Source organism: Perna viridis, chromosome 2, assembly GCF_037379345.1.
Source record: "Perna viridis isolate PV_CMFRI_1.1 ecotype Kerala chromosome 2, ASM3737934v1, whole genome shotgun sequence".
Lineage (NCBI taxonomy): Eukaryota > Metazoa > Mollusca > Bivalvia > Mytilida > Mytilidae > Perna > Perna viridis.
In genome coordinates this window covers 21,587,450-21,601,428 of record NC_142446.1, presented here as the reverse complement: position 1 = coordinate 21,601,428, position 13,979 = coordinate 21,587,450, and the positions used below count along the sequence as shown (strand labels likewise).

General features: G+C 32.5%; 2 protein-coding genes across 6 annotated transcripts in view; one reads left to right on the top strand and one right to left on the bottom strand.

The window, feature by feature from the left end:
* Positions 1-12,986, bottom strand: part of LOC148624050 (uncharacterized) — a 28,939-nt gene extending 15,953 nt beyond the window's left edge. For 3 of the 4 annotated variants that reach the window (XM_088566483.1, XM_088566482.1, XM_088566481.1), the window contains exons 1-6: positions 12,779-12,985; positions 10,918-11,122; positions 3,821-3,987; positions 1,652-1,949; positions 623-696; positions 395-448 (exon numbers count right to left, since the gene is read on the bottom strand). In XM_088566483.1, the coding sequence (XP_088422609.1) occupies positions 395-448; positions 623-696; positions 1,652-1,949; positions 3,821-3,987; positions 10,918-11,122; positions 12,779-12,940 (960 nt within the window). In that variant the 5' untranslated portion in view covers positions 12,941-12,985. Of the gene's footprint in view, positions 1-394; positions 449-622; positions 697-1,651; positions 1,950-3,820; positions 3,988-10,917; positions 11,123-12,778 lie in introns of all 4 variants that reach the window. The other variant, XM_088566484.1, reaches the window with a different exon arrangement.
* Positions 12,987-13,057: 71 nt separating this feature from the next.
* The window catches only part of LOC148624049 (DNA polymerase alpha subunit B-like), a 38,060-nt gene continuing 37,138 nt past the window's right edge, over positions 13,058-13,979 (top strand). Inside the window, exon 1 of one of the 2 annotated variants that reach the window (XM_088566494.1) lies at positions 13,058-13,128. The gene's annotated coding sequence lies outside the window, so the exon portion shown is untranslated. Of the gene's footprint in view, positions 13,129-13,730; positions 13,815-13,979 lie in introns of those variants that run through there. The other variant, XM_088566495.1, reaches the window with a different exon arrangement.

The following is a 13,979-nucleotide window of genomic DNA, read 5'->3' as shown; positions in this document are numbered from 1 at the left end:
ATTGCCAGGTTTCATAAAAAGTCCTCAAATTTTCCTCAAATCCTTCCTTTACTCAAATTTGGCCAATCAAATCACTTGAAAGAGAAGATTTGAGATTTTTTATGAAACCCAGGCATGCCTAGGTGACTCTGAAGTACTTTCAAACAATTAACCTATGAAATTTTTTTTTTCTGTACATGTTTATGTTTCTTAATAATATGATCAAATTTTTATGAAAGAGAAAACTTAAATAAAAACTGAACATGAGGGATCATGGACCGATACAGTACATAATTTAACATTGCATTATATTACATGATTTTTTCTTGTAGGGGATAAAAAAATTTCATGGAAAGAACTATGTATTTCTTGTCAAATAAAAGGATAGGTATTCACTCTAAACGGATGTACTTACCTCAACAGAATGTTTTACCGGAGCTTGTGCATCTTTGAATTTGTCCTTCACATCCTACAAAAAATAAGGCAAAAATAGCTTCCTAACCTAAGGAGTGAGTGAAAAAAGAGCTTGTGTTTCTATACAATATAGTTGGACAAGATTGAATTAAACATGCATATTATCAATATGTTTTAAAACGGACTAGCATTACAAAATATATGGCATTTTTGTTTCATTGTCACTCACCGATGGCTTTGGAGTAACATTGCATTTATCTATAATGCTTCCAAGTTCAGAATATTTCTTTGTTTCACTTTCACCTTTAAAATAGAGAAAAGTAACATGCATAATACAGTTGACTGATGAGAGAAAAAATTGTGAGGCACACTATTCCATAACAAAATTTCAGCAACTAAATATAACTACTATTGGTATATTTTAATTCTATAGAAATTCACAAATACTCCAGTTTATCAATGTGTCAATGGTTAGGGGTAGCATAAATAAAATTATAAGTCCAACCAAAAATATTTTTTGGGTAAAACTTGTGAAAAACCACGATATTAATTTATTATTTTTCCACAAATTTGGGGGTTGTACATCTTGCACATCTTTCCTGACTACAGTCTGGTCATTTAATATTGACTTTTCACATTGAACAGTGAAAGGTCAAATAATGACATTCATGGAAAACCCAGTAGTAATTAACAATTGGCAATGATAAAAATTTTGTCTATTGAAAAATAACATAAATTTTCTATGTACATATTGTTTATTACATGAAGTGCAATAAACAAAATATGCACATGGAAAATTTATGTTATTTTTCAATAGACAAAATTTTTATCATTGCCAATTCTTATAAATAAATTTTCAAACATGTTTTTATTTTTAAGCATGAGAAAAGTAGCTCTGAATTTAACTGAATAGGGTGTCAATAATTTTTTTTTTCATTGAGATATAACAAAATTATTTTAACCAATCAGATTACAGTATTTATCTTAAATTAATTTATAATGCAATAAACTGGGATCTCTATAACAAGTACACTGAGATCACCCCTTTCATATTTTCAAAATGTATGAGAAAGTAAACACAACTTATGTTTTTTTCTGACAACCATATTTCCACAGAGAGAAATCAGGTAGAATTAAAGCATTTTTTAATATCTTAAAATATATTCTAGATCGATAGCCTAAAATTGTTTTTGTGTATCTGAAAAATACCCCCAATAATGCAGAAATACTAAAATAAAATAATATGCATATCATATACCTCCATAGGTAAGTGGGATGCAAGACTGAGCATTTGCCATCTTTTTATCCAGATCATAATCAATGTTCCTCCATTCACCAGTCAGTGGCATATCACTCAATGGGTCAACCTTGGAAGTTCTTGTAAAGGCATCAATATTAGGTGCAGAGTAGGTATGTTTCTCATCACTGGCTTTAATTGATATGGGTCGATACAATGGACTCAGAGATATAGGACATTCATACTGTTGTGCCAAGGTTTCATCTGTTATTTTAACATATCTAGGCAATGGTTTGCGAATAATATCAAGGCTATAAATCTAAAAAATTAAAGAATGAGTAATCATTTCAATGTTGACAGGTTCTCTGCAATACTCTTTGGTAAATAGTACTACAGCTATGGCTATACTTGCCCATTTTACAACTGTAATAATAATGTATATTGGCTATAAATGTCAAACTTTTGACAAACAAAAGAATAGTATGCCTTTTTCACCAAATATGGATCAAAACAACATACTTATTCATGTTTTGTCAAATGTCCAATTGAATAAATTAATACTATTCACTATTACAACTGAACTGACAGTTGGCCATGTGTAAAATATATAATAAAATTTTTTTCTAGGTTTCAGGTGAAGTTTAAGTAGTCTAATCCACTTGGTGTTTTAAAAAATATATTCAGTTTATATCATAGTCTATTGATTCCATACACACATAAGAAGATCTTTCAGTAAAGATTTTACTTTCATGTAATATCTGATTAAGAGGCACACACTTACTTCAAAGATGGGTAATTAAGTAAATAATGTAAAGGCATCCAATTGATTCATGGAACTACTACCTCACACAATACATTTAATATTTTAAGTCAGGGAGAAGGCAATAATGACTATTTTTAATCAGAGAGATCAGTTAAAAATGCACCTTAAAAGTACATTCAAACAGGTGAGAACAATTAACAGTAAATATGTAATAATGACGTATTTAGGTATCTCATTAATTTGATTGGAAAGTAATTTTGGTCATCATTTATACAAAATAGTAAATTTATAGGATTTTGATTGGCTAAGAACAGGTTTTAACAAATCCCATATACCACAGTGTTGTTAAGCCATACACATGTACCATACCCAGGTGTAACTAACTGTTTCCATGTGGAACATCACACACTATTTAGCACTAATATTACGTCCATTTTAAAGATATTAGAGAGATTTATGCTTTATGCTGAGATTTTGGGCAAAAGAAAAAAAAATGCTTGAAACATTTTCTAGCAATATGAATAATGTATTTTCAAATGTCCTTCACTTGAAATGGTTGTTACTGGTAGACTTTGTTGTTTTGGTTTTGTCTGTGAAATGTATCTATTATCATGCCCAGCACATGCAAACAAACTTTACAAATGTCATGTGGTAATGACAGCATTAATAGAGAAATAAGGTGCCAAAATCAGAATTTGTAATTTTTTTTTAAAGAAAAGACTCTTAAAACAGGAAATTTTAAAGACCTGTAGGATTCTACCAAAGGTAGATCCCAACATTTGTATATTCAACAAAATCAAAATAATGCCAAAGAAGACATTTATGTCATTTCATTTTGGCTCACTGAGTAAAATATTGACACCATTAGACTAATATTAGGGATAATTTCATTACATACACGTATGTTTATACCTGTAGATATAGAATTTTTTACACCTGCAGTCCCTGTACACCCTTTGGCTATACCTCAGGGTGTACTAAGGTACTTAAGGTATAAATAGCTTCCATATCTAGGGATATGAACATCAGTAACTTTGAGTATACTGGTACAGGTGAACAATGTCCTTATATAATAGAACTACCAACCTGTTATAGTATCATGGAAATAAAAAAAATTTTTTTTTTTTTTTTTGCATTTTTTAAGAAATATTGCAAAGACATGGATGTGACAACTGTAAAATCAGCATATATTCAATTGCAACGTACATGTATATGATAAACAAATCATACCTGTTTACTTCGATTTTACAACCGATTTCGTAGCGTCACAGCTCAACTGATCATGGTGGCGCCCATAGGCTCGGGAAATTCAAATTCTACTTATTTTTTTTTAAAATTTAATTTTCAAGAACATTTAACAGATTAGTTTGATATTGACATGCATAATAACATAGTCTTCTTTAAGCGACTTCATTTGGAGCTTTTACCTTTTTGTTTGAGCCATCAGCTGAGGTAACTTCTATTTTAACATTTGTTTCCCCAACATTTAGAGATGTTGGTGTCCCAGGTTTCTCTCCACAGACTGTAACAGCATTCTTAGGATCTGGTGCCACAGGTGTTACTGTAACTTTATCAGAATTACAAGGCAGTAAACCTAAAAAAAAAATTAGAAATCCATTATTCTTGTTAAACATTATTAAGAAGAAAGCAAATGTAATTAGCTTATACATTGTATATACATAGCAATAGATAGCAACTGTTTCCAGCTCTGGATTGTTTGAATTCCACAACACCTGACTCTTCCATTTCTACCGTACATTTATTGGTCATGTGACAATCTAACTGAATGTCTGATTTGTAATTGTCATACACTAAGTCTGGGTATTTCCAGTATTGGTCTTGCCTGCTTTTAAATAAGCTAAGTTGAAATGTTGACTTTGTGTGGTAGTATATTCCATGTTCTGGCTACTCAAACAGCAAATGAATGTTTCCTAATGTTTGTATTTGATCTTGGTGGAGCAATCTAATAGGAATAAGCCAGTTTCTCCGTCAAAGTAGTTGTGGACAATTTTAAATACCTCAATCATGTTGTCTCTCATTCTTTTATACAATAAAGTTGGTAAATTTAGTTTCTTTAGTCTTTCCAAATATGACAAGTTTTTCATCCAGGGAAGTTGTTTGGTCATTCTTGTTTGAATGCTTTCTATCTTCTCAATGTTTGATCATGTATGGCACCCAGACTGAACTGGCATAATCAAGATCTTTGATCTAGGGCTTTGTAAATGGCTGAGGAAAATTTTATGTCCAGATGTTTAAATGTCTAATTGCTGCATATACAGAGTTTGCTTTATGGACTTTTTCACGTAGCTGGTTTTCAAACGATAGTTCTGAGTTAATGATTACTCAAATATCCTTTTCGTGTTCTACTCAATAATCTACTGAAAGTACTTTTGACTGTCAGGTACCAATTTTCATGGCTTTCGTGGGTGAGCTACTAGCTGCTAGACTACGAAATATGGTTCCCAAATTTCTCCAATTTCCCTAGAGGTGTATACTGAAAACCTCAAAACCACCAATTCAAGAATCTGCATATGTGTGTACATTCCATAATCCAAGAAAATTTGTATCCACAATTAAAGTACTTTTGCAATATATTTTCTTGTATTTTCATAGCGATTGTTGGTAATACTCATATGTTTACATTTTCTGACTGAAATTTGAGTAGCCTTTTTATGCTCCAATTTTCAAGTTTTTTTAAATCATTCTGTAATGTATTCTTATCTTCTTTTTTCTCTATTATTTAAAAAAAATTTCGTATCATCTACAAACAGGTAGGATTCTGATTTTACACTTTCTGGGAGGTCATTTATATATATAACAAACAGTATAGGTCCACGACAGAGCCTACCAATATATCTGTCATTACTGGTTTCCATTCAGAGTTGTCACCATTCACAGTAACTTTTTGTAGTCTGTTACTGAGGCAATCTTCTTTCCATTTTAAGACATCACCACTAATTCCTTAGCCTTTGATTTTTCCTAGGATCCTTTTGTGGGCCACCTTACTGGAAATCCATGTAAATACAATCCACAATTAGACCTTTGTCTAGGGCTTCAAACACACTTCATTCACAAATGCTTTTTTTTCAAAATGTATTTGTTATATTATGTTACATACATGCACATGGGATCTTTCGAATTGGGCCAATGTTTTGATTTTTCAACTTTATACACTACACTTTCATATAACCTCATAAAACAAAAATTTACATATCTTATCATATGGTCATTTAATAAATCCGGATGTGAATATATTTGTTCGAATATTTTCAAATCATTTTTTAGTAACGAAAAACATAAAACTACATTAATTGGACTTCTTTTGATATGCTTACAGCACTCAAAGACCTGTTAGATAATATTTTCGTACACTTTGGCAATACAATTTATTGTTAATTTATTGGAATTCTAATGGGGACCAATTGTGCACCACTTATTGCTGACCTATTTCTGAACAGTTATGAATCACAATTTATAACTAGAATAAATAAAGAGCCTTACAAACGACATTTGGTAGAAAAATTTAATAACACCTAATATTGATAATAAAGAATGTCTGTTTCTTGATATCAGTAATCATATCTATAATGGTAAACATAATACTAAAATTTATGACAAAAGGGTTGATTTTTCATTCCCTATCCATTTTTGGATGGTGATGTCCACTTGTCACCATCATATGGTGTTTATATATCACAACTGGTTCAATTTGCTTGTATTTGTATCAATGTTTCAGATTTTAATGAAAGGAATCTTTATATAACAGAGAAATTACTACATCAAGGTTTTTGATATCACCTGTTCATAAAATCAATCACAAAACTATACAACCAATACAAGGAAATCAGTCTGAAATACAGATGTACTTGTTAAGGATTAATATAAGCAGGTATCTCTCACCTTTTGTTTTGGGTAATATTCTACACAAAGCACAGAAAGCTCAATACTCATCCAATAAGTTAACTAAACCATTGAATAGACTCATTCGTAAGGGACATGATATCATTGTCAAATCGTTAAGGATAGCATTTTTTGGTATCACATTGATTCGCTCATAGGGTCTTTACATAGAAATTAAATACTATATTTTAAAGCAAATTTTGGCATGACATTGGTTGTGTCCTTATTGAAGGACTTATGATGTACCTTGATTCTCAACCCAGCATGGAAAGAATTTTTTTTTACATACATTGGGGACATAACTTTTGTAGGTTTAAACTGGTCTGGAGCTGGCATGTCAGTTAACTGCCAGTAGTCCTTAGTTTGTACATTTGTGTAATTTATATTCAGTTTTTTCATTTCCATTGTAACAAGGGACTCGGGCCTTTTTGTACTGTTTTTTTTAAGTCTTTTTAATTGTGTAATATTTTTTTCACAATGGCTAGATGTTAAAGGGGAGTTGTGATCACACCAAAGTATTTTAACCCTGTCACATTTTTTGTGCCTGCCCAAAGTCAGGATTTTCTGGCCTCTGTATGTCTTGTTTTGTTTACACCTTTAGTTTATTTTTTTTTATGATACTTGAGTATATAGGGGCAACTCTTTCACTGTACCTATGGTATGAGAATTTCCTTGTCAGTTATTGAAGACCAATAGGTTGCCTTGGGGTGACATTTTCATCTTGGTGGCGGAGTTGTCTCTTTGACATATACACCATGCCTATTTTCGTTATACACAATAAGCAAGCCTATTTATAAGCTTACTTTCTTTCATTGAGATCAATGTTCTTTTTTTTCTTAATTTACATATGTAAGTAACTTAATATTTAGGACAAAATGAAATCTGCTTGCTGACTGAATGATTGACAGTATTATATATAAACAAGAATGTATTTCTATATCTCTACCCCTTTCCAAATTTATTACAGCAAAATTAATATATAAATAAGTAAAGCATTGTCCTATTGATTTTTCCATTTTTAGCAGAAAATTTCAGGCAGTGACAATTTTTATTTTGTTGTGTTTATTTTCCCAGGTCCCATTTAATCCATAATTATTTTTCCTCAGAGCCTTTTGTGGGTCACCTTACTGAAAGCCTTTTGGAAATCCATGTAAAATCAATCCACATTTAGAGTTTTGTCTAGGGCTTCAAACCTCTAGTTACTGATGTGATGTTGATTCTCCCTGATATGAAGCATTTATACTAATTTGTTGAGAAAAGGTTGTGTTATTTCATATGTTTAAAACAGTTTTATTATATGTTCTCTGATCAGTTTCTCCAAATTTTACGACAAACCTGATGACATATCATTCAGAATTCTTAACTTTCCTTTCATCTGTGGCAAAATCCCTTCAGCACCTGCATATGGAGTGTTCATATCACAAATCATACGTTATGCCAGAGCTTGCAAAAACTACGAAGACTTTTTGTATCATGCTAAAATTCTAACAAATACGCTTCTGGCACAGGGTTATGTAGCTACAAGACTGAAGTCATCACTACAGAAGTTTTAAGGTCCTCATCATGAACTTGTGGATCGTTACGGTGTATCCATCTGCGCCATGAAAACTGATTTGTTCAACGTGTCATAGTTTTCCTTTCCTCTTTCGTCTACCCCGGACTTGACTTTTTATGAGCAACTCTGCGGGTGTTTCTAGAAAAGCAGAGAACACTTACCCTACCGGTGCACTTGGCCCATGCTCCCAGTTTTTAGTGGAGTCTGAGTTGCTCATTTGCTTTTGTTACTTTGTATGTATGATTTTAGTTACTTTATGTTCTTTGTTATGTATGTCTGTTTTCCATGTCTGGTCTTTGTCCCTGGATTACATTCTTTTGATTACCGATATAACCTTGGTTCCCTTGATCACTCTTCCATGGACTTTCATATAACTGATGTAAGGCTCACCGTTCTGTAGTTACTTGCTAACACTTTATTTCCTTGTTTTGAAAATTGCACTTATTTCCATTCTTTTGGTAGCTTCCCTTCTTCTAGTGATTGTTTGAATATTAGGTAAAAAGGTTTTGTTATTGATTTAGAGATATCCTTACACAGTCTTGGATGTAACTCATCAGGTCTAGGGGATTTGTCTGTTTTCAGGATGCTCAGAAACTTGAATAAGTTTTTTCTCTGTTATCTGGAGTTCTTCACTTAGTTCTATGTTTAAGTCAAGGTTTGGAATTGTACCATTTAGTTCTGTTGAGAAAACACTGTTAAAATAGTTGATAATATGTCTGCCTTTTCATTGTCATTGTCTGCTTTCTGTGGTTTTGTACCTGCTGGATTTATATGAAGATTACAAACTCGATCTCTTGTCTTTGATTTTATATATATTTTTTTATTTTCTTTGGCTCTTTCTGCCATGCATTTATCTCTCTAATATTTCTTTCTCAATTTGCTTTTGACCTTATTTCATAGTCTGTTATATTTCTTTCTAAGTTCAGGATCTCGACTCATGGTTGCCTTTTTTGACAGTCCATTCTTTTCTTTTATCTTCTCTCTTGTTTTTTTCATCTACTGGAAAAGAGTTTCTTTATCCAAGTTGTCAATTTTCTCAGTAAGTATTAGAATTATCCTCTACTCTTTTATTTTATGTACAAGTTTTTTTCCAATTCTTGTCTATTCTGCATGTTTCCCAATTCATCTCATCTAGGTTCATCCTGAATTCTTGATAATTTCAACACTTGTGTTGTCTCCTCAAGACATTGATATTTACATAGCTTTTAAAATTAAATTGTATAATACAGTGGTCACTTTTCCCCAGAGGACTGGAGTATTCAGTGTTGCTTATCATATGCTCTTCATTTGTGAAAATTAAGTCTAGTATATTAGGTGTTTGTGTACCCCTCTATCTGGTTGGCTTTTTGATGTGTTTGAACAGAAAACAAGTCTCGAACGGTTTCAACAAATCTGGACTGTCTATGTTGTCCCCTCTAGAGTTGTAGTTATTCTATCTAGGTACTGAAATCGCCTGTTGTTAACACACAGGAATATCATTTGTTGCTGGCTCTAGTTATTATTCTCAGAGTTAATTGTTATGGTCCTCATATTTTTCTGATGGTGATCTATATAAAAGTACTACTAGTAGCTTTTAATTATTGTAATGTTTTATCTGAACAAATAAGGTTCCCTCAAATAATGATTCCATCTCAACCTCATTCCCATTTATCTCTTTGTTAAGGTATAATAACAACCCTCTCCCTTTGTCAGTTTCTAGGTTTTCTCCATACATATAGTAGCCCCCAACCTCTGGTATTTAGTATTCAGCTATATTTGGTTTAAATCTGCTGCGTTTTGGTTTTACCTCTGTTATTTCAATAATACAGCTTTTTCTTTAGCTCTTAGTCCTAACAATAAGCTCTGATAATTTGTTTGATAGTTGATCTGCAAATGTAAACAAACAATTCCAACTATAGTTCTATTTACATCACTGTTAACAAACACCTGGAACTTGAATAATTCTGATTATTTATATGACTATTCTTTCTATTTAAACTTTCACTTTTACTTTCCTGGTTGCACATCATGGCCATGGTGGTCCCCTTACTTTGTAGTTGAATTCCCCTAATGGGTCATTTGCCTTTTGCCTCGGACCATCATTCCATAACCTCTCCTCGTTGTCTGAGTCATTGTGTTTTGGTTAAGACATTGCCAGCACTAACATCTTTAAATTTCTCAGATCACCTTGCATAGCGTATGCACTTGAACATACAAAGGTAAGCAAACATTTACCAGTATATCAATCAAATTAGCAATTTTGAAAGGATGGACAAGTCACGCTATTGTTAATTTATCATCTGTATTTACTTCATGAATGTGTAACATTAAACATTTAGAGATTATATATATGCAGTTAATTGAAGTAAAAAGTTACTATCATAGATCTACAGTTACATGTTATATATAAAAAAGGTTACAGCACAATTTTTTTAATTTGTTGTTTACAGATTTGTGGCAGAAAAAATTGGGTTGTTTGGTTGGAAAAAAAATAATGGTAAGAATTCTAAGCTTTTAAACAGGGCTGGTCAAATCAGTTTCATGTATTAATAAGCATTGTTTTGGAATAAACAAATAGTGTCATAAAAGAGCTCAGTGATAAGATTACATGTATATTGAAAAAAAAACTATGTACATAAAAAATCAGATATTTGCAATTTTGTAATTGTTAATTTCTTGTGGTTGGCAATAGTAAAAATTGTAAAGGAAAACAAAATATTCAACAATATTTTTCATGCCAACTAGATCAATCTGGTTGTGTAATCAATAAACCAACAAGTCAAACTTAAAAATCTGAGCAAATCTCTCTTGGTGATACCACTGCTCCCCTCCCTAAATCCATAAAGGAAACAAAACCCCAAAAGCACTTTAGGTAAAAAAACAAAATAAGAGGTGCAAAATGGCATCATATGATAAAGAAAGTGTGAAAGTTTCATCAAATTCCATTCACCGGTTTGAGAGAAGTTGTAGATTAGAACTCAGGAAAGAAAAATTGACAGATGAGCGGATGAACAGCATTATCACTGTGTATCTCCCACTTTTCGAGCAGGTTGGGGTATAAAAACTGTGGCCTAAGGCATAGTAACTTACAAGAATATTCTGTTATATCAGAAGAGAATTCTGGTGACAATTCTCCAACAGATAGCTCCAGACCACTTAGAACTGCATCCTTTGCTGATAATCGTTTAGCATGTATGAAGTAATTCTTTACAGTGCCATCTTCAGATGTTACTTCTATCTTTATATCTGTAACTTCACCCTCTTTTAATGGGACTTCCTTACCACCACCACTTCCCTAAAATTGGTAAAACAAAATTTTTAACTTAAGCCATAAATATACAATGCTTTTATCCAGAATAACTTGCTGACAAGAACTACTTCTCACTGGCAAGTACATTTTGTAGTTCTCACTAACAGATTTTTTTTCTTCTCCTTTGAAACAAGTTCATACCCAAATGTCAAGATAAAATGTCTAACAGATTGCAGATATTTTGCTCTAAAAAATCAGCTATCATACAATGATTTTCAACTTTTGGTGAGCAGACTGGCATGAATTACTTCTGGTTTGAAAATGGTGAGATCTACTCTCTAACAGGTACATGTATATAGTGGTTTAATCTGTTTCCAGGTGCTATCTTTAAGTCACAAATTTGGATTTTATTGTAACAAAGAACAGGGGCCTGCCTGTGTTGATCATACATCATCAAGGTCAGGGCAAAGTGTTTAATAAACAGTTTACATAAGATGATAATTAAAAGCATGCATGACCAAGAGCTTCAACTTTCCACCGGAACTGGGTTAAACAAAACCAATAATGGTAGCTGATGACCCTTGTCATTCATCCATTCCTTAAGTAGGTCAGAATTTACAATCATAATAGAGGACCAAGTCCTCATACTGGTAAACTATACAAATTTAACCTATGACCTTAGCAGCACTTAGAGCCTGATTTCAGTCTGACAGGAAATTAACCAGTGGAAGATATACTGATCAATCTAAATGAAGACCGGTAACATAAGTATTTGTATAACACTATGGTTGTGGGGCTGAGTTATTTTTATTTGCGTAACCGGCGATGCACCTTTCTGAAGAAATTGTTGACAATGCTTGCTGAAATGAGTTCATAAATTTATGATTAATTTTTAACTTTATATCGTGGAAACCACATATCACAAAAATATAAATGAAAAATGTAACTGTTTTACACCAGGATAAAAATGTCAACAAGTCTTGTCAGACGCTTTTACTGTGTCATGACGTCAAGAAACAAGTCATTCATGCCTGGAATTCAGTGGTGAATGCATGTAAAGATTGCAATGTTAAATTGCAATGCAGGCTCCATTTCACTGTCTGAAGACATTTGTGGACAACTACCTGTCATCTGCAGTGGAATGCAGAACAATAGGATAGACCAGCATATGGTTACAAAATAACACAAAAAATACTCAGACACTATTTATTTATACATCAGTCATCACATAAAAACAAGTCATGATTTCAATATTCAAACAATTTATTTCAAATGAGGAGAAATAGAATATGCAGAAAACGTACAAAATGTATGACAGATATTCTCAGCGACATTGACAGGGAGGTCACCATATTGTTTACAGTTTCAAAGGCAAAAAGTAGTTCCTACATTATTCTAAAAATAACTGCCCACTATCAATTTACAATATTAGACATGCAATATTGGCAGAAAATGCGTCTTTTGCAGGATAAATTATACTCTGTTCCCACTAGTCTACTCTATATAACGGATCCCTGTTTCGCGGTATAGCTAGATCAAGAACATATATAACGATGCACATTTTCAGTACTTCTTTTTCTAACTTCAGCCAAAATAATAATCTACTTTCCAAAGGCCTGTTTTTCCACAGACTAGAAAACAGTTAACTACTGTGATACTTTGAGACCCTAGGCCCAGCATATACACGAGTCCTGAACTTACAGAAATACAATAGGATGCACCAGTGTCACTTGTTAGAGGATCCACGTGGATTTTAGCTACATTGCTTGGAAGGGTAACATTGTATTCAGTTGTGTCTCTGTGGAAAGCTGGAGACAGTTTGCCAGGTTTAATAACTAGTTTTTCCAAGTTGCAATCATCCATCTTGAAACCTAGGACGCCAGAGCAGTCGGGACTACTCAGACATTTTCCTTCACTGAAAACAACGTATGTGTCCTGTAAGGAATAAGACCGAGAAGTCCCGATTGGAAGGCGGGCTCCGACTACATCCGAGAGCGCATGGGAAGATAAAAAGAGACCGAAAGTTCATTTGTGATGAGAATGATACAATGGTTTGTTATTATGCCGGAAAATATGTATAAGCATGAAAGGAAACTTTTATATATGCCAGAAAAAAAAAATTGTTAGCAACATCGATGTCAACATTCATCGGTTTATTCCCAGTTATACCTTTTGAAAACAGAACACCAGTCAGAAAAGGAAATATTGGAATAGAATAAACATATTTTCATGATTTGAATTAATTTGGGACGGACTTTTGCATATCATATGTGATTTTCAGAACATAGCATTGCGTAATAATGGATAATTTGGCAAAACACTATGGCACTGGGTAGAATTGCTCTGCAAAGTAACAATATAAAAAAATATTATTGCTCGAGAGGCTAATAGAGACTAATATTCGGACCGACTACCGATTAAGGACACGTACTAATTGAAGTAACAATATTTTGTTCTTTCTATTACATGGCGTTATTGTTTCTTTCTATCATTGTATAGATACAATTTTATATTTGTTATTCTTCGTTCATTTTAAACATTTAAACATGTACGCGCGTCATGCAGGAAAAGAAAGCTTGAGTCAATGTAAAATCACATTTAGATTTCAGTACTTTCCAACTGAATTGTCATATGACCATTCAGTTACGTTGTAAAGATGGAAACCCATTGGAAATAGTGAACTTCATAGATGACCACGATCATATAAATATGAAATACCCACTCAGCATATGTTTTAGTATGTAAATTAAAAGTATTTATATGAATATTTGTGGAAAAGATTATGGGACGCAAAAATTGTAGCATAATGTAAACATACTTTATGAATAAAATATTATAATTATCTGGCATAATTCCATTATTATAAGCTCGCAACAACAGGAATTAATGTAAAAAAAAAACT